We start from the raw sequence: 27,137 nt of genomic DNA, 5'->3' as shown, positions 1-27,137 counted from the left end.
CCAGCTGGTTTGAGGTCCAATCTGAAATGGGTCTGGGACACGGTGGGGTGGATCCAACCATCCCCCAAGGAGACTTCCTCCACCTGAAATGGCCCTTCCTTCAGAGGAACAGCTACTTAAGTCAGAGACAGACTTCCAACTTGGCTCAGCGGAGGTGCCGGACAGGGGTAGGAGCCACCCCACTCACATCCAACCTGTCCTGCTCCACTTTGAGTCTGTGGTGAATCTGGATACGGTCCCAATTTCGAATTGGCCATCTTTGCATTAAAAATCACCTCTGCTTCCCACGCTTCCACACACCAGGGTTTAAAGGGACCTGAGATGGTTCTCTTTTTCCTAGCATGTTATTCAGGCTCTCACTATGACAACAGCTAATGTGTGAGACACGCCAGCCTTCTCGACATGGCCTTAAAGAATCCTCTGAACATGACCATGGCATACTCAGAGACGTTCAGGTGATCATCCTGGTCCCCCACATCTGCTCTCTCTTCCACATCCACCCAGACACACACAGGCCTCTCCATCTGCTTGGCTGTGGGCAGCTATGAGTAATTCCAACAGGAAAGTGCTCCTAGGCCAGGGACCTGGGCTGGGACCCTTCTTGGTCCCCGTGGTGCTTTTAACTGTCTAAAGTATGAGCGTTTTCTTTTCTGTTATGGGGTTGCTCCTGTCTCGCAGGATTCGGTACTCGACTAGGAGAGCCTGCCCTCGAGGGCAGGGAGATGGCAGAAAGTCAAGAAAGACTGGGCGAGTGGGGAAGTCCTCCCCCCCTCCCTGCAGAGCTGAAATTATATTATGTTGTCTTTAAACCCTCTAAAATTTGACAAATGTTGCAATTTGGAGTTTGATGCATGAAATTCTCCTGTGCTGAATTTATCCCTGGATCAGGCTAGCCTGATCTCTCCAGAAGCTAAGCGGGGTCAGGACTTGGGTGGGAGACCACCAAAGATGTCCAGGGTTGCTATGCAGAGGCAGGCAAAGGCAACCCCCCCTGCTCGTCTCTTGCCCCAAAAACCCCACTGGGTGGCCAAGAGTCATCTGCAACTTGACGGCACTTTTGTTGTACATTAGATTCCATGTCAAAAATGAAGTCAAATGAGGAGGAAGTTCTTGTATTTTATTGTAATGAAATATGGAAAACAGTTAGGCCAAAGGACCCATCAAAACTGACTGCTTTCTTCTCAGCATAATCAGGAAAAATGCCTCAATTAATAGGAAAACAATTAGACCAAATAGTTAACCAAAAATTGAAAACTTTCTTCTTTTTCTTCTTCATCTTCTTCTTGAGCATATTCTGAACATATTCAGGAAATACATGATATTTTATACATGGACTGACATCATCAAGAAAACAATATTCAAACAGCATAATTGGTTACAAAAGACAGTGGTAATTTGAGTAATAATCCTCTGATTGGTCAGATATAAAGAAACATATCTACGTCAAACTAAGTGTTTACTTAACCTAACCTAAATGATAATGGGCAAGGATTCTTCATATCAGACTAAAATCTTATCTGACCCAGACATTGAAAGGTTTGCCCTAAGAACTACAGAATCATGAACTTTGTACCTATTATGTTGTCTGCTAACAATATCAGACCTACAAGAGGAAAGCCTTCTATATAACAGGCCTTTCTAACATCCTAATAAAATACTACTTAAAGAATAAATCTATAAAAACCAGAGAAATATGAATATGAACAATCAAGAAGGAAAAACCTATATATGAAAATCTTTATATTCCCATTCATACTACACTTTCCACCACCACCCCCATATTATCAGGGACGTTTATGGGAGGGGAGCACCTCCTCATTCTTGAGCTTGTCTTTGAAGTCTGAATCCTCTTGCTGATCCAGAGAACTGTTTCTGGACTGGTCAAATGAAATTGGCTTTAAAGAGTGACCTCCATGCCATGTGGTGTCAAATAATGACTGCTCTTTCCGGGGCAGCCTCCTGGGCAGCTTCAGCCTGGGAAGAAGTTCCGGCTATCAAATGGGAATGAGAAACGTCACATATTCTCCGTGTTCAAATATATATACTTTTCTTATCAAACTTCATAAAAGAGGTCTGAGAACAAGGTTTGGGGACAAACTAGTGTCAGCTTTCCTCTCTCCCAGCCAGGACCAAATCATAAACCCTCAAAATATCTCTCTTGGATCAGAGCAAGGGTCCAGGTGATCCAGCATCCTGTTTCACACAAAGACACAAGAATCTGCCATGAGACCCTCAGTCCATCAAAGTCCATATTGTCTACTCAGACCAGCAGCTGCTCTCCTGGTTCTCAGGCTGGGGTCGATCACATCACCTGATCCCTTTAAGTGGAGACTCCGGGGATTCAACCTGGGACCTTCTGCATGTCAAGCAGATGCTCTACCACTGAACCACAGCCCCTCCAGAAACAGCACGTGCAAGCCCAGGAAGCATAGCACAGGACACCCTTACTGTGCGTTTCTAGAGTCTGATACTCAGAGAGGTACTGACTCTGAACATTGAATAGCTGTTGGGAGGTCAATGCTCCATGAACATGTCTAGTCCTTCCTCTAGTCCCTTTAAGCAAGGGAACATGGCCACATTTGGTGGCAAGGAGGACAGACAACTTCATGCCACCCTGATTAGTAGCACAGGAACTCTCCTGGAATGTGAAAGTCTTTAGCAGATGTGAAGCCCCTTCAACAGCCGTTGACTCAGTTACCCAAATCACCCCACTCCTGTTCCCAGTTTTTTTGAGCCTCCAGGCACCTTTGGAGTTCTGACAAAAGGGTGGGTGGCTCAACCACAAAATGGCTGCCACAGGAGGCAGAGCCAACCACAAATGTCAGGGAGGAATCTGTTATGCATAACTCTTATAGTAACGCTTCAGCGTTTCAGGTAGAAGCTCTGTGTAACAGGATGCCTTTAAAAAATGAACATATTGTTCAAAATTATTCCCCAGCATTGCACACAGCGTACTTTCAGTCGCTCGGTGAAGTTCCTTGTGCTGTGGAGGCAGCTGCCACCAAAGCAATGCTTTTAAAAATCTGCACCGCCAATCAGATCTCCAACAGCCAATCGAAAGCCCGGTTGGGCAAGAGCCCTGCCCACTTCCTAAAAATGCTTGGCAGGCACCAGGAAAGGTGCCAGCGGGTGCTATGACACCCACAGACACCCCACTGGGGACTTCTGCATTAAGACCTCACTCAATCTGAGCTACCTCACAGGGGCCCTGTTCACAGGTTACAGTGAAGGCAGGTACCATCCGTGAACAGTGCGCACCAGATTGGAGTAATCCTCATGTTACAGCCAATGCATGTACAGCTGAATAGTTCCTGATTCCAGTTGTGAAGCGAGGGCACACAGGCTGTTGGCTACAAACAGAGGTGTGCCTGTGCAGGTGCAGGATGTGCCTGTGTCCCCTGTGGCATGTGAACAGGGCTAGCATGTGAGATGGCAAAGGGGAAAGGGGCTCCACGTATGCTCCCCCCAGCCCCCAGAAGAAATGCAGTGAATAATCCCCCAAAGACAGACTCCACGTGGCATTTCAAAGGGCAGGGTATGAGGTCTAAGGCACACCACTAAGGTTGCCAGCCTCCAGGTGGTGGCTGGAGATCTCCTGCTATTACATGTGACTTCCAGGTGACAGAGATCGGTTCACCAGGAGAAAATGGCATTAGACCCCACCCTTCTCATGCTCCGCCCCCCAAAATCTCTAGGCATTTCCCAACCCAGAGCTGGCCACCCTACACGTCGCCGAAGGTGCCGTGTGTGGGGCAGGAGGGCACACTGTCCTCCAGGAAGGCTCAGAGGCAGGAGGCTTTTCTCATCCGCTTCGGGCTCCAGACAACATGGCTGTTTCTGTGCCGGCTTTCTTCCCTTGGCCAGAGGAAATGGTCCCTTCCTGTCCCCCCCATTGCCGGCTTGGCACGGCTGGGCCTTCGAGAGAAAGGGCCCAAGCACAGTACCAAGGGGTGTGTGTAGGTAGGTGAGTGCCACAGTGGCCTACACAGGGGTCATTTCGTGGGGAAACAAGCAGGAACGGCGTTCCGGGAGTAAGAAGCCCAGGAGTAGGGAACCCAGGCATGCTTGCCTGCCTGCCCTTTGCTTCCCATCTGGGGAAGGGAAAGAAAGGCATCTTAAGCATGCGTGGGTTCCCTGCCCGATCTTCTCCAGGTGCCCTGCAGCCGCAGGGCACCTGGAGAAGATCAGGCAGGGAAACCACGCATGCTTAAGATGCCTGCCCTTTGCCAGGGGGTGTGGCATATGCAAATAAGTTATACTAATCAGTTATGCATATGAGCTCCTGCACCTCTTTTTTTTTTTACGAAATGACCCCTGGGCCTACAGTTCCACAGGAGACAGCTGGGGAGTTTTTTTTTTTTTAATGTTATGATTAAATGTGTTTCGTCTTTATCTCCCTGCAACTACAAAGCATCAGGACCAGGAAACCTTCCCCTCTGCTGGGCTAGGCTACTCCATCTTTCATATAGAAAAGTTTTGTGGATTTCTCCTCTGGTGGCTGGCCAACCAGCAGCATCTGCAGGGGGAGGGACATGGGGGGAGCACTGCTGGCACAATTGTGTTGTATCACTTCCAGGGGAAACCCAGAAGCAATGTCACACAGCTCTAGGAATTGCTGCTCCAGGAATCTATGGTTGCAGAGTTTTGGGTGCTTCCTGGAGCAGCGTTGACATCACTTCCTGGGTTTCCCCAGAAGTGACATGATGCAGTCAGGCTGATGGCAATTTTTTTTTGGTGTGAGTTTTTCTCTGCTGGCTGCTGGAGTGGTGGCAGCCAAAGGGAGATGGGGGTGGGAGATCTTCTGTCCCCAGTGAGTAACTGGCAGCCCAGTTTGTCTGTGAACATGAGAGAACATTAAAAAATAAAACCATCTAGCACAGTCTGAAGTGAGCCTGGCACAAGGTGACCCCAACACTGGGACTTGGTACCACCTGCTGCCGATCCCAGGGGTCTTAGAAGACCCTTGAGATCAAGTCGGGCAGCAATCAGGATCCCACACAGGGGATTGTTAATGGATGCCTTACAGTGAAGGGTTTTTATTTTTAAGTTGGAACAATTGGTTTGATTTCATTTTTTTCCCTTGCAAACCATAGTACACATTCAGGATCCTCCCTCCTAGCAAGTCCTTCATGCCTGGGCTTACCAAAATCCAAATGGAGCCTGGAGATCTCCCACTAGTACAACTGATCTCCAGAAACTAAGATCAGTTCCCATGGAGAAGGTGGCGGCTTTGAAGAGTGGCCTTGTGCCCCACACTGAGGTCCCCACCCCCCCAGCCTCTGCCCCCCCCAAATCTCCAGGGGTTTCCAAGCCCAGAGGTGGCTGCCCAACACCCTTCCCTCAGCTCAGCCTCCTCTCACTCCACTCCCTTGGACTCAGTTGGAGCCAGGACCTACGGAGGCATCACTTTGGTCCAACAGAGACCGTTGCCGTGGACTTGGAGTAGAGGAAAACACCTGGGTGGAGGCAGATGAGTGGAGGCCGATGAGTGGAGGCCGTTAGGCAGTTACAAGTAGGCAGCACAGGGTTGCCAGCTACAGATTGGGAAATTCCTTGAGATTTGGGGGTTGGGGACCAGGAAGGGCAGGGTTGGGGGAGGGGAGGGACCTCAGCAGGTTATACTGCCACAGCGTTCACCCCCACACACACACAAACACACACACAAACACAAAGCAGCCATATTCCCTAGAGGATCTGATCTCTGCAGCCTGGAGACCAGTAGCCACTCCAGGAGATCTCCACCCACCACCTCTCTAATGAAAATGGTATAATGGAAGACGTGCTTCAGACTTTTGAAGGGAGGTTCCAAGAAATGATTGATTTCCCACTGGGAGTCACTGAGGATTGCTGCATCTGAATGATACCTAGTGGATGTATACACGCATCTATGAAATGTTGAATCCAGCATGATTCTTGAGAAAAAAAATATTGAAACGGATTTATAACCGAAGGTCCGTCAAGTCGGCTGGCAGAGACACCAAATGTGAGGGAACAGACCCTTAGAGGACTCCCTCGAAACAATTATTACAAAGAGGTCAATGGGGAAAAAAACTTTACCTGTTGAATTTCTACCTTTCAATTTACTTGTGATACATTTCATAGGAAAAGTTACGTTATAGTGAGCAATTTAAAATGAAATATCAATCAACATGTAGAGAATTTTTAATAATTGATTTCTGGCACGTGCATTTCTGTCTTGGGTGGCATCGACTGCTGTGCCACGGCTCTTTCTCTGTTATTGTGGCCACCTGAAGGTTGGCAAGCCTGGCAGCAGAAAAGGGCGGGCGGGCGGGCGGGAAGGAGCGGGGCTGCGCCTGGATGCCGGGCATGGCTCGCCTTCTGTTTGTAAAAACTGTTCTCTGTTCCCCAACAGGTAGAGCTCTTACCAGAGAGAGATTTGGACAATGACGGAACAAAAATAAGCGTAAGTCTGTGCTCAGATAGACACTGCTGTTCGGTTCTCCATCCCTTTCCATTTGCTTTGTTCTCCTTCATCAGCAGCTTCCCACAAACCAAACGGGCCAGGGACTCATCCTTGCCTCCGAGTTGGTGCTCCCCTTCACCCTTGACCTCCTGGGTTTGTTTTCTTTCTTTCTTTCTTTCTTTCTTTCTTTCTTTCTTTCTTTCTTTCTTTCTTTCTTTCTTTCTTTCTTTCTTTCTTTCTGCCTTGGCTTTCTGAGGGACTTGCTTTTCATATTTGGCAATTCACTTTGATTCTCTGTGAGAAAGGAAGTGCTGGGACCTGCTGATCAAGCAGGGAATTCCACTTTTGGCAAACGGACTGTGCACAGGCGCCTCATTCCTGTTGCCACTGGGACTGCTAACTTCCAGATGGGGCCTGGAGATCTGGGATTACAACGGATCACCGTATGACAGAGATAATTTCCCCTGGAGAAAACGGCTGCTTTGGAGGGTGGACTCTCGGGCATTCTACCTTGCTGAGACCCCTCCCCTCCCCAAAACCCACCCTCCTCAGGCTCCACCCCTCAAATCTCCCGGAATGTCTCAACCTGGAGCTGGTAACTCTATTTCACCAAAGCATTATACTCTGTTGATCATTAAGGGTACAAAAGACTCTCTCCTCTTCCATAAATGCCTAGCAACGTGGTCCTAGCAAGTTGGTCTTTCAGCTCTCCGTCTGCAATATGGAAATAATAATACTGACATACCGTACGGGACTGTTGTAACTTTTTATGAGATAACAGATAAGATATGCTTTGAGCATTTGAATATTAATATTATTGCATTCTAGTATCCCTGTTACTCTTTGGTGAAGCTTTTGTAGATCTTTTTTTGGAATTGAAGGCTGAACTGAATAACATTTATTCAGAAAATTCCAGTTTCACAAAAAAAACCCCTAGGCTTACCAACCTTCAGGTGGGGCCTGAAGATTTCCCAGAACTACACCTGGTCTCCAGACTGCACAGGGCAGTTCCCCTGGAGAAAATGGCTGCTCTGAAAGATGGCCTATGGCATGATACTCTGCTGAGGCCCCTCCCCTCCTCAAACTCTGACCTTTCTAAGCTGTGCCCCCAAATCTCCAGGAATCTCCCAACCTACGGCTGGCAATCCAATCTGCCAGACACACAGTCATGTCTTGTATAGAGAATTCTGAGGGAAGCCACAAAAAAAAATTACATAAAGACTGGTGAGACTTCATGTGCTGTCTCTGTGAATGGGCATGCATACACATCACGCACACATATATATGCTTCCCTAAGTCATCAGCATTGTTTGCTTAAAGGAGAATGTCCAAGCAAATGTGATGATGGAAAGTCTTCCTCAGGCAAAACATCTGAGTAGGGCAGAGGAAAGCTAGAACCATTGTGATGAGAGGAATTCCATCTGTCTTTAGTCTTCTTGGACAGAGTTCATACGGTCCATTGAAAGGTCAAAAGATAGGCTGCCTCCTGTAACAGCTGCTGTGTGAGAGCCATGCTAGACAGCCCAGCTATCATACAGTTATGAAAATGTCTGTGATCTGAATGTCTTTCATCCCTGCTTGGTGGCAGTGGTGAAAGTGCCATCCAATAGCAACCTTCTCATGGTGACCCCTTGTGGGATTTTCAAGGCAAGAGGTGAGCATGACGGGTTTGCCGTGGCCTGCCTCTGCGTAGCAGCCCTGGACCTCCTTGGTAGTCTCCCACCCAAATAGAAGAAGAGAAGAAGAGATTGGATTTATACCCCGCCCTTCACTTGGAGTCTCAGAGCGGCTTACAAACTCCTTTCCCTTCCCCTCCCCACAACAGACACCCTGTGAGGTGGGTGGAGCTGAGAGAACTCTGACAGAAACGGCTCTTTTTCAAGGACAGCTGTGCCAGAGCTTGTGACTGACCCAAGGTCATCCAGCCAGGTGCAAGTGGAGGCGTGGGGAATCAAACCCGGTTCTCCCAGATTAGAGTCCGCACACTTAACCTCTACACCAAACTGGCTCACTAACCAGGGCTGATACTACTTAGCTTCTGAGATCCAATGAGATCAGGCTAGCCTGGGCCATCCAGATCAGGGCCCAGTCCACTGGCTACACAACATTAACTGCTCATTTCAGCAACATTTCTAGGCACTGGTTACACTCCCAATAATGTCAGGACTTCTTGGCTTATGAACCTCCTTGCCTCTTCTAGCACGCGTTTCTCCCCGTTCACTTCACCTCTACAGAGCTGTCCAAGAGGGTTGCCAGGCCCTTGCCTTCTGCTGGCGGGGGGCTCCAGCCTGCTCTCCTGGGTCTTTTGGCATGCATGCTATGCACGCGTGCTGTAATGACATCATCCAGAAGTGACATCTTGGTGGGAAATGATGGGTGACATCATTGGGTTGGGCACATCAGGGGCGGTGGAGCTCTTCAGGGGCGAGGCTCCTCCCACTGACCTGCTGGCTGGTGGCAGACTGGGGCCCCCAAAATTGGGAGAACCCAACCCCCATCGGAGGGATGGCAACCCTACTGTTTGAGGAGACAGAAGTGTCAGTGAAGTTCAAATCATGCTAAGAAGGGTGTGGCAAACTCCAAGGCCTGAAGAAGGGCTGCTGCCTGCTCCTAGTTATGTCATCGGAGAGGCCTTCTGGGTCATTTCAGCCTCATTTAAGAGTTACACACCAGTGAGGCCGAAACAGCTCCTCCCCAGCACAGTGGATATCCTCAGAGCAGCCCCAATGTGCCTGCTTGTGGCAGCGCATGCACAACTGTGTCCACCCAATATTGTCCCCAAATATTTGCAAGTCATATCTGAATAAAAATGATGAAGAAATTCAATTTCTAGGCATAGAAGATAAATTTGCCTAGCTCTTCATGACCGAATACCTTAATGCCTGAATGGCATTTCCCTGCACGGTCTAAATTGGCTCAGATGATCAAATGAGGTCTGATTAGGTGCACAAAATGTGCTGTTAGCAGAGGCACCAGTTGAAGCTCATAGAGTGCTAGGCATGGTTTTTCAGGCTCTGCAGAACTATGGACAGCTCCAGGAAGGAAACCTACCCCTGAGGACTCCCATGTCCTGGGGAGCTTCACTCCTCAGTGGGCAATAGTGTAATCAAAGGGGTCTGACCTATTCCCCGTTTGGCTATTTGCCCTTAGGCTAAAACCTCCCACTCTTTTGAGTCATGGTGAGAGTAGATGATAGATAGATGATAGATTGATGATGATGATGAAGAAGAAGAAGATGACAGACAGACAGACAGACAGACAGACAGATGATAGATAGATAGACAGACAGACAGATAGTCTCACATGCATACATATTTCCTGACTCAGAGCTGGCAACATAAGCCCATGGCATCCTCTGAGTGGCCAGCAGATGTGCCGTGGTTAAATAGAATGGCCAACCTCCAGGTAGAGCCTAGGGTTGCCAAACTCCAGGAGGCACTCTGTGTGGTTTTATTTATTTATTTATATTTATTTATTTATTTATTGAACTTATATCCCGCCCTCCCCCGTAGGGAACTTATATCCCACGGAGGGCCATCCCATCCCCAAACCACTCCCTCCCCAGGCTACATCTCTGAATCTCCAGGAACTTCCCAACCTGGAGTTGGCAAATTTATGGTTACGGCACAAAATTAAGCAGGGTGGCTGTCCTAGGAGGGACTTCAGCAGGGAGGTGATGCCATCGAGTCCACCCTCCAAGGCAGCTGCTTCCTCCACAGTCTGGAGATCTGGTCCCTTGCAATTCCAGGAGAGGGAGGGAGCCTGGCGGATCCCGGGAGGCAGGGACTTCCTGGGCATTTGATGAGAAAAACAAAGAGGCAAAAATAAGGATACCTTTACTGTTAGAACATAAGAACATAAGAGACGCCAATGTTGGATCAGGCCAAAGGCCCATCCAGTCCAACACTCCGTGTCACACAGTGGCCAGAAATACCAGGTGCTATCAGGAGATCCACCAGTGGGGCCAGGACACTAGAAGCCCTCCCACTGTTGACCCCCCCCCCAAGCACCAAGAAGACAGAGCATCACTTGCCGCAAACGGAGAGTTCCTATCTAGACCTTGTGGCTAAGAGCCTCTGATGGACCTCTGCTCCATATGCTTATCCAATTCCCTCTTATAAGAACATAAGAGACGCCAATGTTGGATCAGGCCAAAGGCCCATCCAGTCCAACACTCTGTCACACAGTGGCCAAAAATACCAGGGGCCATCAGGAGGTCCACCACTGGGGCCAGGACACTAGGAGCCCTCCCACTGTTGACCCCCCCCAAGCACCAAGAAGACAGAGCATCACCTGCCCCAACCTGTGAGTTCCTATCTATATCTTGTGGCTGATAGCCACTGATGGACCTCCGCTCCATATGTTTATCCAGTTCCCTCTTGAAACTGTCCATGCTTGTAGCCGCCGCCACCTCTTGTGGCAGTGAATTCCATGTGTTCATCACTCTTTGGGTGAAGAAGTACTTCCTTTTATCTGTTCTAACCCGACCGCCCAGCAATTTCATGGAGTTCCCACGAGTTCTGTTGCTGTTCTGTTCTGATATCATTACTTTGCTCTGGATAGACCTCAGTTAGAGTCCAGTTTTCAGCACCACCGTTTAAGAAGCTGGAATGTGTCCAGAGGAGGTCATATAGAGGATGGAGTGGAGTTGTCTTCTGTTGCCCCAGAAGGTTGGACCAGAACAAAAAGAGTTTTCAGCTAAGCATTAGGAAGAACTTCCTGACAGAGCGGTCCCTCAGTGGAACAGGCTTCCTCAGGAGGTGGTGGGCTCTCCTTCTTTGGAAGTTTTTAAGCAGAGGCTAGATGGCCATCTGACAGCAGTGCTGCTTCTGTGAACTTCAGCAGATCGTGAGAAGGGAGGGCAGGAAGCGATGAGTCACCGCTCGGCTCTCGTGGCCCCTTCTCATAAGCCCAGGGTAGTGCCGATCGCCACTTTGGGGTCAGGAATCAATTTTTCTTCAGACCAGGTTGGCCAGGAGATCCCAGAGATGTTTTGCCTTCCTCTGGGTGTGAAGCAGGGCTCACTGGGAGAGTGGAGGGGTAGAGGTAGCTGTGAATTCCCTGCATTGTGCAGGGGGTGGGACTAGATGGCCCTTGGTGTACCTTCCAGCTCAGTTTCTGTGTGTCTAATATCACTCCAAACAGTTCAATACCTTTCCACAAATTCTCCAGTTGAATAGCAAAAGATGTAGATTTTTATTATTTTTTATACTAGGAATATATGTTCTTTTGGTCAAGAGACGATTCTCCAGTTGAATAGCAAAAGATGTAGATTTTTATTATTTTTTATACTAGGAATATATGTTCTTTTGGTCAAGAGACGATAGTAAGATGCTGCTGGATGTGTCTGGGAACTCAGATTTTAGTAGAAGTAAACATCTGTAGGTAATTGTGAATGTATAAAATAGGCCCAGCTTTCTATATGTTTTGAGAGAAATAAAGGTTATCGCAAAGTGAAAAACTGCAATAAAATGTAGAGTAACCTCTAGGTTATGGCCCCATTTCTCACTTGTGCTCCATGGCACGTGCCTCTTCATTTGGGAGATTTTTCTGCTACCCCCCCCCCTTCCCACCTAATGAAGACTGTAAAAATGCCTCTATGTGCGTTTTACACACACAAACACAAATTCTGTGGCAGCTGCTTCCCTCCCAGTCAGCCCAAAGCTCGAGGCCTTAAGGCTTCTCTTACCAGGGGAGTCTGGCTTCTCTGCTCAGGTGAGTGGAATATACATCAAAGACAGGGGGTTGCAGTTGGTATGACGAATACAAAGAAAAAACCCTGCAAATTGTGCAAACAATGCTTGTAATATTACAGTAATATGCTAGAACACTCAGTCCAGAAGTTTAATCTGCAATCCTGAAATTCCTTTGGAAGACCCATTAAAATCCCTATGATTTTCTTCCAGGTACAGATGTCTAGGAGTCAGCCCTTTAGCTACAATCCAAAAAATGGTCAGTAAGTCACACTGAGGAGCTGCGGTGGCTCAAGGGTTAAGACGCTGAACTGCAGGCTGTGGAAGGTCGGTAGTTCAGCAGTTCGAGACCCGAGTGTGCCGCATGACGTAGTGAGCTCCCGTCTCTGATTCCAGCTCCTGCCAACCTAGCAGTTCGAAAGCAAGAAATTGCAAGTAGATAAATAGGTACCACTTCGGTGGGAAGGTAACAGCGTTCTGTGCGCCTTGGTGTTTAGGCATGCTGGCCACATGACCATGGAAACGTCTTCGGACAGCGCTGGCTCTTCGGCTTTGAAACGGAGATGAGCACCGCAACCCTAGAGTCAGACTCAACTGGCTTTCGAGCAAGGGAACCTTTACCTTTACCTTAAGTCACACTGAACACAATCCAGCCCTCAGGTGTGTGTGTGGAGGGGTAGAGATCTCCCAAAATTACAATGGATCTTCAGACTACAGAGATCCGTTCCCCTGGCGACAGTGGCCCCTTTGGAGGGTGGGCTCGGTGGCACCACATCTCTGCCGAGCTCCTGCCCCATCCCAAACCCTGCCTTCCCCAGGCTCCACCCCCAGATCTCCAGCAATTCCCTCACCTGAAGCTGGCAGGGTGAACACACGTGGAGTAAACATGCACAGCCTGTGAGTCCCACTGAAACCAGCAGGAGCATTAAACGGTGGCTCACTCCCGGGCTCAGAGCTCCCAGTGAGGCTTAGTCACAACCCATTTTAGCTGAACTGGGGTCTTGGAGTTTTAGAAGCTCAGGGGTGCAATATGGCATGCTAATTAAAAACAGGTTTAATTAAAGAAGTGCAGCAGTTTATTTATTTATTTAAAATTGTTTACGAGGGGGGATTTGATTCTTAAGGTATTCATTATAGACAGGAATAGTGATGGCGTGATCAGAGGCATTATATTATCAAAATAAACACGGAGTACTCCAGGTATTTATACAGGCTTCGGCAGATCGAGGTCTTTTGGGAGGGTACTGTTTTCTAGACTTGGATCTTCTATATGCAGATAAATTGCCTTGTGCCTAAGAGTGTGCCTTGCAGTTTCCAAGCATTTAATCAGTGTGGTTCTGTGTCCAAGGAAAGTCCTCCATTATTGGGATGGGTCATGTACAGTTGCCAGAGCTGGGCTGGACAATTCCTGGAGATTTCGGGGAAGAGGGTGGTTTGGGGAGGGGAGAGACCTCAGCAGGGTAGAGTGCTGAAGAGTCCAGCCTCTAAAGTAGCCGTTTTCTCCAGGACGACTGACCTCTGCAGCTGGAGTTTGGCTGTAATTCTAGAAGATCTCCAGGCCCCACCTGGAGGTTGGCAACTTTAGATGGATGCTGCCAAAATTCAGAAGGAAAGGCACACTTATTGCAGGGCTGGGCTGACATGCAGAAGAGAGGGGAGGGGGCTTCCAGGCCACAGGGGGCCAGGCCTGTAGCCACGGGGGACATTTGGGGCAATGCCCCCCCATGGATGTGTGCCACCCCCACAGGAAAAACTTAATAATAAAAAAATTAAAATAATTTAAAAAGAAATGTAAGATGCATGTGGGGTTTCCAAAATGATCCTGGGCACAGTCAAGGAAGCTTCAGTCTCCTTTTTTTTCTGGGCTGAAAAATAAATAGGTTTTAAAAAATGCAAATAAAATAAAATAAAATTGTGAAAAATAAAATAAAATGGCAAAATGGAAAAGAGAGCCAGCATTTCCCTTCCTCCCCAACTCACGTAGACAAAGAAGCCAGCCGATGAGGAAGAGGACTCAGCTCCGCCTTCTACATGCCACCTGGGCGGCAGGGGCCTCACTGCACCTGCCCCAGCCAAGCCAGCCTGGGTCACATGATGGTACGTCACATGGCTGGGCTGGAGCAGGCGCAGTGAGGCCCCTGCCGCCCAGCGGAGTCCTCTTCCTCTGCTGCGGGCGGGCTCGCGGCTCTCTCTCTCGCTCTCTCTCCCCGGCTCCCCTGCCCCGCAGGATTTCCCACGGCCCCACCAGCCAAAATTCTCTGGCTACACCCATTTAGGGGGCCCAGAATGATCACACTGCGGAGGAGCGGGCGTGGGGTGACAGCAGAGTGTGTGGACCCTGTTCTTAGGGTTGCCAACTCTGGCTTGGGAAATTCCTGGAGATTTGGGGATGGAGTCTGAGGAGGGTGGGATCTGGGGAGGAGAGGAGCCTCCCAGGGGTACGATGCCATAAAGTCTGAAGCAGCCATTTTCCCCAGAGGGACTGATCTCTGATCACTGGAGACCAGTTGTAATTCTGAGAGGTCTCCAAGCCCCACATGGAGGTTGGCCACCCTCATGGGCCAGTTTGGTGTCCTGGTTAAGTGCACGGACCCTAATCTTGGAGAACCGGGGTTTGATTCCCCACTCCTCCACATGCAGCTGCTGGTGTGACCTTGGGTCAGTCATAAGTTCTCTCAGAACTGTTCTCTCAAGGGCAGTCCTCGAAAGAGCTCTCTCAGCCGCACCAGCCTCACAGGACGTCTGTTGTGGGGAGGGGAAGGGAAAGGAGATTTGTAAGCTGCTCTGAGACTCCTTTGGGTAGTGAAGGGCAGGGTAGAAATCCAATCTCCTCCTCCTCCTCCTCCTTCGTTCTTACCATTCATGTCTCCCTTGCTGCAAGGTTTGCCAGCTCTAAGTTCGGAAATACCTGGAGATTTGAGGATGGAGAGTGGGAGGGCAGGGTTTTGGGATGGGAGGAAACTTAGTAGTGTATAATGCTGTATAGCCCACCTTCCAAAGCAGTCATTTTCTCCAGGAGAAGTGGAATAAATGTCTTAAATTAACAATAAATAAACAAGCAATCTACCCTACCCCAAGGAGTCTCAAAGCAGCTTACAATTGCCTTCCCTTTGTCTCCCCATAACAGGCACCTTGTGAGGCAGGTGGGGCTGAGAGAGTTCTGAGAGAACTGTGACTGGTTCACGGTCACGCAGCAGGCTTTGTGGGAAAAAGGAGTGAATCAAACTTGGTCCTCCAGATTAGAGCCCCCCCCACACACACTCTTCACCATGCAAACATGCTGGCTCTCAGTTGGAGACCAGTTGGCATTCTGAAGCTCTCTAGCCCCTACCCGGAGCAGGTGAATCTACTTGCCGTTTCCATATCAGGGGTGCCTTTTTGTGCCCCCATGTCAACTTAACCATAGTCTGATTGGCAAACATTGATGAAATTTAAAATATAAATGACAAAACAGAAATAATTTGGGGATTAACTGCTATGGACACACTTAGTAAAATCTGGGGCAAGTACTGGGTGGCCCAGATGTATTATTGGCAAATTAGAATAATAGAATCATAGAGTTGGACCTCTAGTCTTCTGGCACATGCCCAGTCATCCAAGAGGCCTTGAAGATGATGGACAGAGGCTCTGCAAGTTCCCTAGAAAGTTCTTCGAGTACTCTTGGATGCACACCATCTGGCCCAGGGGATCTGTATTCAGCCAGTGCAGCCAGGTGCCTCTCCACAACCTCTCTGTCAATGTCAAGTGGACACTCAGGTGTCATGTTATGTCCTGTACCATCTCTAGATGGCCACGAGTTCTTCTTGGAGGAAACAGAGGCAAAAAAGTTATTAAGCCTGTCTGCTTTTTCTCTGTCCTCCACCAGAGTTTCTCCTTCTACTCCCAAAAGTGGTCCAATTGCCTCTTTTACCTTGTGTTTGCTTCTCACATATCTGTAGAAGTTTTTCTTATTGTAGCGAGCTCCCCTGGCCAGACCCAACTCATACTGAGCTTTGGTTTCTCTGATGGCTGATCTGCAGTACCTCGTAACTCTCATGTTCTCCTCTTTAGAGGTCTGACCTTCCCTCCATTTCCCTCCATTTCCTTTTTCTCCCTTAGCTTATTCTGGAGCTCTCGGTTCATCCACATTGGTTTCTTGGAGGCCTTACCATGTTTCCGTCTTGCTGGAATACTGAGGGCTTGAGCTTGCAAAAGCTCATTTTTGAGAAGAGCCCACCCTTCACTCGCTCCTTTCCTTTCCAGCACAGTCCCCCACGGAATGACTCCCATCAAGCCTCTGAGTTCATTGAAGTCAGCCCTATGAAAATCTAACCTACAAGTCTAGCTACGAACTTCCTTGACCCCCCACAGCAACTGGAATTCAAGGAGGACATGGTCACTTCCCCCTAAGGTCCCCACCACCTTCACCCCATCTACCAGTTCTTCCCTGTTGGTTAATATTATGTCTAGTATGGCCGAGCCCCTTGTAGCTTCCTCCACTATTTGAAAAGGGAAGTTGTCGGCCAGACAGGTCAGGAAGTTGCGTGATTCTTGTCACTTTGTTGAGCCTGTCTCCCAGCACACATCGGGGAAGTTGAAGTCTCCCATAATTATAAGGTTCTGATGTCTGGATACTCTACCAATCTGTTCAAGGAGGGCAGCATCCATTTCCTGTCCCTGGTCCGGTGGTCTGTAGCAGACTCCAACAACAATACCCCTTGTCCCACCTCCCCTTATTTCCACCCCTATACTTTCCATGGGGCTGTCAACCCCATTCTCCAGAACTTCCTGACATTCTAGCCCTCTCTTCACACACAGTGCCACTCCGCCTCTTCTACCCTTCCGGGTTTTCTTGAACAACTCATACCCATCCTCTGCCACATCCCGGTCATGAGAATAATCCCACCAAGTCTCAGTGATTCCTATTATACTGTAGCCCTCTATTTGCAAGAGAATCTCAAGCTCTTCCTTCTTTATTACCCATACTACAGGCATTGGTATATAGGCACTTGTGGCCTTGTACCTTTGTTTGACCTGTCCTACCCAGGTGAGCCCCCACTGTTTTCACTTCTTCATTGAAGTCCCCATGTTGATCGTCCCCTTCCCCTTGTGGCTTCAGTTTAAAGCTCTCCTGATTAAGCTCTCCAGGTTCTTTCCAAACGTTTTCTTCCCCGACCTTGAGAGGTGAAGCCTGTCATGTGCTAGGCCTTCTCTAAGAAAACTTATCCCGTGGTCCCAGAACCCAAATTACCAGGTTCTCACAGAGAAGACTCTTGCTCAAGGCCACAAAAACTTATTAATGAAGCAGCAGCAGCAGCAGCAGCAGCAGTTTAAAAGCACATGGTTGCCAACATCCAGGTGTGGCCTGGAGAACTCCTGGAATTATCATTCACCTCTGGCGTACAGAGATTAGTTACCTTGGACAGAACAGCAGCTTTAGAAGGCAGGCTATATGGTATACCATAGATTGAAGGTGAAATTCCTCCCCAAATTTCCCCTCCAGAGGCTCCACCCCCAAATCTCTAGGAATTTCCTGACCCGGAGTTGTCAACCCAAAATGGCTGGATGCAATTGACAGTGCCAACGCTGCCTGCAGGCCCAGGGCCAATGAGAAACTGCCACAGTCTCTCCTGTCTGGCCGGCTTCCCCTCCCTGTGCCACCCTCATCCGAGTGACCCCCTTCCAAGCCTTGTCTTCAGTGGGGAGACTCAAACTGAACTAGACAGCTTTCCTGGAGCGATACAGTAGCAGCAACTCAGGTGCAAAATGTGATTTCTTTCCTTGTAACTAAACTGCTGCCATCTCCTAGGGGCAAGGACCCCTGTGGCATTTGGGCACCTTCGTAACAGATGTCCACGGTCTGATGTCCATGGCAAAACCACATTGTGTAATGCCCCCCCCCACACACACACAGCTGGGAAACTACCTCCTCAGGAAGGAGGGTGGGGGGCTTCTGAAGTGGGCGACAAGAAGACTCCCTGGCTGCCAGGACAGGTGGCTAGGGTGGCTGACTTTCAGCTGGGTCTTGACGTTCTTCCAGCACTGCAACCCATACCCAGACAGCCAAAATCAGTTTCCTTGGAGGACATGGCAGGTTCAGGAGGTGGACTCTGTGGCCATCACATCCCTGCTTATCTCCTTCCTTTCCCTGCAATCCACTCTCTCCAGGCCGTGCCCCCAAATCCCCCAGGAAACCCCCTACCTGGAGTTGGCAACCCTACCAGGGGCAGCTAAATGGTGTGAAAGGGGCCACTGGGAAAGAGGCAGGGGCTCAGGTGGGAGGGTGGGTCTCAGCATGGCTGGTGGCGAGTGCATCAGGCAGATGCCCAGACGAGTCAGTTTTGGAATACACGGGGGTGGGTGGGCTGTTTTTGTTCTTTAAGAAAATACTTCTGCTTGCTAAGACTGTTCCACCCGGAGCCAGAGGGAAGTGACCCTTCTGCAGGCATGAGGATTAGCGTAACGCACAGGAACGGTGTTCCAGCTGGCTTCAGAGTTGGCCACGCCCACTACAGCCAAATCCTCTGCATGCGTGAGCTACAGAGGGAAGGCCTGGAGAGCGACCCCCTCCCTGGCGACTCCGAGGTGGGCGGGCCAGGGGGGCCCCTGGAAGGATCAGGGAGGCATTTAAATTCTTCCCCATGCCTTCCCCGGCCAGTCCAAGGGCCGGCTTGCCTGGGCTCCCTGCAGCTGCGGGGCTCCTGAGCAAGCCAAGGGAAGGCACGGGGGTGTGGCCTAATATGCTAATGAGAGGCACTGTCAGGGGTGTGGCCTAGTATGCCAATGGGTTTCTGCTGTTGGTAGTGGCCTATTATGCTAATGAGGTCCTGCTGGGCTTTTCCTACAAAAAAAGTCCTGAGCGCAAGGGTGCATGTGAAGCCCCCTGAGGGCTAGAGACAGGATTCAATCAATGCTATGTGTTGTTATATTGCCACAGTTGTAGGGATCGGTTTTGATATGTCGTTTCTCACCCTTCTGCAGACAGTGAAAGTCCAGGGGAACGACATCTCCCACAAGCTGCAGATCTCCAAAGTCAGGAAAAAGGACGAGGGGTTGTACGAATGCAGGGTGACCGATGCCAATTACGGAGACCTCCAGGAGTACAAGGCCCAGGCCTATCTCAAAGTCAGCACCAACAGCCACTCCCGGCGGATGCAGGCCTTCGAAGCCTCGCCAATGTGGCTGCAGGATAAGCCACGCAAGAATGTCTCCGCGGCCGTGCCCAGCAGCATACAGAACTCAGCCAGCCAGCGCATGCGCCCCACGGCTGGCCCTCCCGCAGACACCAAAATCCCCAAACAAAGCCCACAATCAGGTACGAGAAGCCACTTTCAACGCTTGTAGGCTTTTACTGCTAGCGACCTGGGCATGTGCGTCAAATGTGCGGGGGGGGGGGAATGGCGCAAGAGAAGGACTGGAGCACTAGGAAGCATAATTAGGACTGCCCCTTGCACACAGACCCTTGCACACTGTTGACCATGCAAAGAGACAAGCTACACCTCCACACCCCTGCCCACCCTGAATTTAGCGCAATGGAAGTAGAGCTGCCAATTTCCAGGTTGGGCCTTTTGGAATTACAACAAATCTCCAGTTGGTTTTTATACTAGTCTCCAGGTTATTGAGGCCAGTTGCCCTGGAGAAAATAGCTACTTCGGAGACTCCTTTGGAGGCATCACATCCCTGCTGAAATCCCTCCCTTTCCTAAACCCCGCCCTCCCCAGGCTCCACCCCCCAAACCTCCCAACCCAGAGTTGGCAGCAACACTACTAGCAGCGCATCGAGAGATCAATTCCAACGTTATAACTTTCAGGACAACAAGCTCTGTAATAATTGAGGACCAAATTAAACAACAAATATTTCTTTTAAAATGTTGATAGCACTTCCAGCAACGAAGGGCAATAAGTTCCTTGTTTCCCAGTCTGTGGTTGTCTGTGCGACAGCAGATTCAGGGCCCTGGCTTTTATTTAGGGTTGCCACTAAAATAAACAGTTCTTCTTAAGCTTGGATAGAGTTTATTTATAACAGCATAACGGTTTCAGTATGGTTCATAAGTGTAATGGTTTCAGATAGGTACAGTTCTCCTTCTTCTTGTACAGTTCATTAAATAGTTCTGGTCACAAAAGCTTAATTTCCTCACTTGCCACTTAGGCTAATAACTTCCACAAAGGCTTGTTTCCCTAACTTGATACTTATGCTAATAATTTCCATAAACAACACAGGTTTCTCTCACTTATCCCAGCACCTAAAAATGTCTTAACTTGTAAAGGTCAATGGCCATATACAATAAACTTCATTACCTACCTACCACAGCACCTCATTCAATCTTCTCACTAGGGTCTGGGAGACCTAGGCTTGCCAGTCCCCAGGTGGGGGCAGGGGACCCCCCAATTTAGCAGCTTCCTGCCCACCACTGACCAGCTGGCCAGCGGGGGAAGCCCTGCTCCCAGCAGTGACCACCATCGGCCACCCCTCTCCCTTCTCACCTGCAAGATTTAAAGGTCCCTCCAACTGATCAGCCGGAGCACATGGCCTGCTGATCAGCTGCAGGAACCTTTAAATCTTGCATGGGGTGGCTGCCAGCTGCACACCTGAACTCCAAGTGGCTTGGAGTTCAGGTGTGGGCAGCCCCCGCTTGCAAACAACAACAACAACAACAACACCATTTAAAGGGAAGGTTCCCTTTAATTTTTTTTTTTTTTTTTTTTGGCAAGTAGGGGCCAATACCCATACCTGAATTTCAAGTCATAAATTTGCTGCTTGGAGTTCAGGCTTGCATGGTGCCCACTTGGAAAAAATCATATAATTCCTTTTCAATGGTTTTTGCAAGTACGTACCACTGGCGCCTTCCAAGGGGCTGCATCTCCAATGTGATGACATCACTTCTGTCTGATGTCATCTGGTTGAGGACTTCCCCTCTACTCCAGGAGTGCCCCCCACTGGCAACAAGGTAGGGCTTGGCAACTCTAGGAGACCCAGGTTCAAGGCACCTCTCTGCCATGGTAGCTCACTAGGTGATGTAGGGCCCATCATATACTTTCAGCCTAACCTACCTCACAAAATTGTTGGGTGAGGATAAAAAAGGATTAAAAACAACAACAACCAGAAAAGGAGAATGGTGTAGAGTACTTTGGCATCCACTGTGGAGAAAGGTGGAATATAGGAGAAGAAAATAGATAATAAATATAGCTGAAGGTGGGAGGCAGATAAAAGGTATGTTGAGGAATGGCTCGGAAGGAAAGAATGAGGCAGGGAAAGGGGTGGGGATATGGGGGGTTGCCAGGAGGAGGGAAAGGGGAAATAGTGCAGGGAGGGGAATACAGGGGGAAATGATATGCCTCCCTACAAGCCCTTGAGGGTTCCCTACCGTGGAAGTGGGCCTGGCCCAACACAACTGGGCCACAGTTTCCCTAGGAAGATGCTGAAGCCGGATAAGGGAAGGTTGGCTGGTGGGTGGAAAAGAGAGAAAGAAGATGGAAAAGGGGAGAGACTACTGTTGCTTTCAGAGAAGAGAAAGAAGAAGGAAGAAATATTGGAGAGGGGGAAATGAGATCCCCCCTGTAAGTCCTTGCAGGTTCCAACATGTATAGTGTATATTATTTAGCAGAGGTCATTTCGGGGGGGATTGCGGGGGATGGGGCACATGACGAAGCCCCGCCCCCCGCTTCCGGCCGCCCCGCTTCCGGCCCTCATTCAGCCAGTAGGAGGCAGGAGAAGAGGGAGGGTAAGTTGCTTCCTCCCTGCCTCTCCCCACCCCTGCCTGCCTGGGGCCAGGGAGGGCCTTCGCAGGGCTTCCTTGCACTCCCGCCGGGGCCGGGACCGTTGGGGGCGGGGTGTGTGGCCTTATGACACACTTCCGGTGATGTCAGGGGGTGTGGCATATGCTAATGAGTTATGCTAATGAGTTCCCCTAGCTCTTTTTCTACAAAACGACCCCTGTTATTTAGTACATATTTAATGTACTTTTTTTTTTGCTTTTCAAGTAAACAGGTATCAGGAAAAAAAGCATTTGATGCTAAACCAAATTACATTCAGTAGGGATGTGCTTTTCTGGTGTCCATTCTGTTACATTTGTGTTTAAAATATTTGTTTCCGTCTTGTTTTACTATGGCATCAACCTGTTGTCAATTCCATTTGGGGCACCAGCATGGATGACCTTGTCAGGCCTCGCAGTTCTTGCCATGCTTCAGGAAGGCAGGAGAAAAGGCCCTGGTTTTTTCAAGGACTCAGATGCTTCCTTGTAGACCTCTGGAACCCCTGGCAGGTGGGCAGGGCAGGGAAATGTCTGGCATCCCAAAGAAGGCAGGCAGGATGACTTGGGAGTCAAAGAGGTTTGCGTCTGGCCACGTGAGCTGCTGGGAGGCATTCTGGCCCTCCCTGGGCCCTGTATGCCAATTGCTTAGGGTTGCCCACTCAGGATTGGGAAATTGCTAGAGATGTGGGGGTGGATGGGGTCTGGGGAAGTCCTCAACCAGGTGCAATGGCATAAACCCAGCTCTCCATAGGAACTGGTCTCTGTAATCCCAGGAGACCCCAGACTCCACCTGGAGGCTGGCAGCCCTACCACTGCAACAGCAGCAGTTGTGGACAAGGGGCTTAACCCCCCCCCTGGACACACACACACACACACACACACACACAAGTTGCCCAAACAGTCATTACATATACATTGCCCAACTATGGTTGCCAGGTCGGGGTTAGGAAATCCTTAAAATGTTTTGGGGGGTGAAGTCTGGGGAGGATGTGGTTTGGGGAGGGAGGGGCCTCAGCCGAGTATAAGGCCACAGACCCCACCTGACGCAGCAGCCCTTTTCTCTAAGGAAGCCGATCTCTGCTGCCTGGAGAGCAGCTGTCATTTCAGATCCCCAGCCACGCCCTGGAGGTTGGCGGCCCTATTCTCAACAGAGCTGCGAAGAGACAGAGCGGCTTCATCTGGCCAGGATGGCACAGGGAGAAAGCCCCTCCTCCCCAGGGGCTGAGCAGGGAAGGGTCTCCCACACCCTTGATTCCAGAGTTCCCGTGGTGGCCACGAGGACTCTGGATTGGGTGAATCAGCCCGTGGGTGACCAGCCTGGAGAAGGGCCTGGAAGTCATGGGGCTGCCGGGTACCCCCACCCCCACCCTGGCAAACAGCAGGAAGCTGGGGGGAGGGACTCACTGGGAGCAAAACTGCCCCAATACTAGAACATCCTGGCATTGCTGGTAATATAATGACATCCCTTCCCGTAAATGCCAGAAGTGACATCACTGAGCTGGTGGCAGTGCTGGCCTAGGCCTCCATTTGCTCTTGGTAAGTCCCCCACAGGCCAGCTGACGGTTGGGAGGTGGGGCCCCAGGGAAGGGGTTTCCCTGACCCAGGTGGGGGACCAGCAACCTGGATGGAAGATCACAGAACGCATCTGGATCCTCCTGCGGTTAATGCAATTAGATCATTACGGCACATCATGTCACAACACTATCTATGCTAAATTAACAGTATGGGCCAAACCAGATTTAGAAATTGGGAAGAAATCGTGTTTTATGGAAGGCTTCGACAAGTAGTATATATATATATATATATATATATATATATATACACACACCCCTTCCACAAATTAATAAGGAATGATGACGAGTTTTTGTTAGTTCTTAGCTGTGGGCTAGATATGACTGGCCAACCTCTGTTGAATGACAATGTTGACAACTGCAACATTTCTTGGTATCTGAACATCGCCCTGCGGCACTAAGTGCCTCACAATCTCCCTTATGGTTGGAAACTCCCATGGAATCCATACAGAAATGAGAGCCAGCCTGGGCTAGCGGTCCGAGTGTCAGCTTAGGATTTTGGAGACTCAGGACTCAACGCCCGTTCTGCCCTGGAAGCTGGCTGGGTGACCTTGGGCCACTCTCATCCTCGCCTACCTCACAGGATTGTTGTGAGGAGAAGGCGGAGGAGAGAAGAACGATGTTAACAGCTTTGGGTCCCCATTGGGGACAAAAGTAGGATATAAATCAAATGGATTTAAAGGACGAGAAAACAAAATGGACAGTGCTTGTTCATAAATATTACATGTTGATTAAGGAATATTCTGTGCCGTGGCATTTCACCTGGTTGAAGCCCCTCCCCTCCCCAAAACCCGCCTTCCCCCAAAACCTCCAGAAATTTCCCATCTGGGAATTGGCAACCCTAATCAGCCTCAAAGAAGGCAGGGACCATTACGAAGGAGACAGAGGGAGGTATTTAGCACTCTGGAAGCTGGCATTCAGTGCGCGCGCACGCACACACACACACACATTTCTTCAGATAAGGAATGATAATTTGGTGGGAAACCAACATGGGGATAAAAGCACTGGGTAGGAATTTCTTCAAGGAAGTGCCCGCGTGTGAATCTGTGTATTTCAGAGAGGCAGATTCACTCCCGCTCTCAGATATATTTATTTACATTAGTTGTAGTCCGCCTTTCTCATTATAACACAGCGAGTCAAGACAATCCACAGGATGGGACATTCAATAAATGATTAAATGGGATTAGGGTTGTAGAACCAGCCAGAGGTTTAAAAAACAAAACTGAAGCAAAGCGTAAGTGTTAACGTGACACATTAAATGATGCAAAATTACATGCACTGTACACAGTAGTGCAGACCACAATCCCGAATGCTTTATCCAAGTAACTTTGTGAATCATTTCATAGAGTGCACCACTATTGCCTGCGTAGCAAAACCCTCCGGAATAATTCAGTGTTGCCTAGTTTGCAGAAAGCCGGGGGGGGGGGCTTTCTCACATTCTCAGCTGGGCCATTCTGCAAACAATTGCAGTCCCACTGGCAGACTTATAGGCAAGAACACAATTAACCTTACAGACAGACAACACTCACCTGTTAAGGGGCAGGGGAACAGATGAAAAACTCACTTACTGGCTTCCTACCAACACTTCTCATCTCTCTTTCTCTTTCCCCTTAGTAGGTAAGGAACTCCCACCCCCCACCCCAAGGTGCCTCTCATGAAGGGTCCCCAGCTCTGGGTGGGGAAATACCCGGAGATTTGGGAGGTGGAGCCTGGGGGGGGTGGGGTTGGGGGGAGGGGAGGGATCGCAGCAGGGTCTAATGCCAAAGAGTCCACCTTCCAAAGCAACTGTTTTATCCAGGGGGACTGATCTCTGCTGCCTGGAAATCAATGGTAATAGCAGGAGATCTCCGTGCCCCACCTGGAAGCTGACAATCCTACCTCTCAGGGTAGCCGGGCAGTTCGTAAAGCACCAGAAAGTACCTTAAAACTATCTCAGTGGAGATCCCGGCTGAAAGGATGGTGCTTAGCAGCATTTTAAAAGCCTTCCTCAAGCCACCAAAGGTTGGTGGAAACCCTGAGCCAGAAAGGAAAACTGTCTTCTGTTTTTCTGTATTGATTGGATACGTGCCTGTTCTGTTGCTCTTCTCTCCCACCCCTCTCCCTTCCCCTGCGCTTGGCTGATACTGCTCAGCACCAAGGGCCTCTGCTCCAGAACCCATCCTGCTGTTCCAGCCAATCATGGGCAGTTCAGGGACAGCCCTTCACCCTTTGATGCCTCCTGGTGCTGCCTACACACAACCGGTTCCTGCTGGCCTGACCCAAGGCTCCCCAGCCTTTTGGAGTCTGCAGGCAGGCTTGGAATTCACCTTGCCCATTTGTCGGGTGACATCTGTAGAAGACCTCATTCAGATGAACGAAGCTGCGACAGAGGAGGAGAGGCAGTCCTGCAAATAGGGGGGGTCCAAGGACATACAGTTGCCAACTCTCAGTTTGGAAAATCCTGGAGATTTGGGAGTGGAGCTTGGAGAGGGCAGGCCTTGAGGAGGGGAGGGACCTCAGTGGAATAAAATGCCGTAGAGTCCACCTTCTAAAGCAGCCATTTTCTTCAGGGGAACTGATCTCTGTAGTTATGGAGATCAGTTGTAACTCCCGGAGATCTCTAGGCCCCACCTGGAGGTTGGCATGCCTACAAGGCCAAGGAGACTTTTTTATGTGATAGTCAATACCTTGAATTGAGTCCAGCATCCAGTGGGCAGCCAATGGAGGGACTACAGAGTGGGAGGAATCCTGGCTCCTGATACTGACTGAGCTGCGGCACTCAGCACGACTTGGAGCTTCCGAGTTCAGCTACATTTTTAGGACCTAATTAGTTCCTTCATACAAAAAGTAGTGTAACCAATGGCACAGCTCTTCCAAGTCAAGTGATTGTGACAGCCCATAATCACCATGTGCTTCAGTGTCTAAAGGCGTGGAAGTATTGTTACAAATCTTGCTACTCGATACAACAGCAGCAGATCCCATTCCGTGACATCATCCAGCCCCCACCCACTGAGCCCAGTTTCAGGATGATGTGGACCTGGCAATAATACACACAGAGTCCCCATGCCCTGTAAGCATAAACATTCTGCCTGTGGAAAGGTTGCCAACCTCCAGGCAGGGCCTAGAGATCAACTGGAATTACAGGAGAAGATCAGTTCCCCTGGAGAAAATGGCTGCTTTGCTGAGCAGACTGTATTGCATTATCCCTCGCGGTGATATGTCCCCTCCTCAAACCCCACCCTCACCAGACTCCATCCCCAAATCTCCAGGAATTTCCTAACCTGGAGTTGGCAAGCCTACTTGCCAGGTCCCTCCTGAAAATGGATGTGGGGCACGTACCAGCAGCGGGGGCAGCGTAGGCCGGTGTCACAGTGATGTGGCTGGCAGCCTGGTTATTAGAGGTAAGAACATAAGAGACGCCAATGTTGGATCAGGCCAAAGGCCCATCCAGTCCAACACTCTGTATCACACAGTGGCCAGAAATACCAGTGCCATCAGGAGGTCCACCAGTGGGGCCAGGACATTAGAAGCCCTCCCACTGTTGACCCCTCCCCCAAGCATCAAGAAGACAGAGCATCACTTGCCCCAGAGCCCCTATCTATACCTTGTGGCTAATAGCCACTGATGGACCTCTGCTCCATATGCTTATCTAATTCCCTTTTGAAGCCGTCCATGCTTGTAGCACCCACCACTTCCTGTGGCAGTGAATTCCAAGTGTTAATCACTCTTTGGGTGAAGAA

General features: G+C 49.6%; 1 protein-coding gene across 2 annotated transcripts in view; it reads left to right on the top strand.

Moving 5' to 3' along the window:
• Positions 1 to 27,137, top strand: part of VSTM2A (V-set and transmembrane domain containing 2A) — a 49,341-nt gene that overhangs the window by 4,492 nt on the left and 17,712 nt on the right. For both annotated transcript variants that reach the window (XM_015420421.1, XM_015420422.1), the window contains exons 3-4: positions 6,374 to 6,424; positions 19,078 to 19,411. In XM_015420421.1, the coding sequence (XP_015275907.1) occupies positions 6,374 to 6,424; positions 19,078 to 19,411 (385 nt within the window). The remainder of the gene's footprint in view (positions 1 to 6,373; positions 6,425 to 19,077; positions 19,412 to 27,137) is intronic.

This window comes from Gekko japonicus, unplaced genomic scaffold, assembly GCF_001447785.1.
Source record: "Gekko japonicus isolate JY-2015 unplaced genomic scaffold, Gekko_japonicus_V1.1 scaffold381, whole genome shotgun sequence".
In the NCBI taxonomy this organism is placed as follows: domain Eukaryota; kingdom Metazoa; phylum Chordata; class Lepidosauria; order Squamata; family Gekkonidae; genus Gekko; species Gekko japonicus.
The sequence above is the reverse complement of the archived record's forward strand: the minus strand, read 5'-3'. Positions and strand labels throughout refer to the sequence as shown.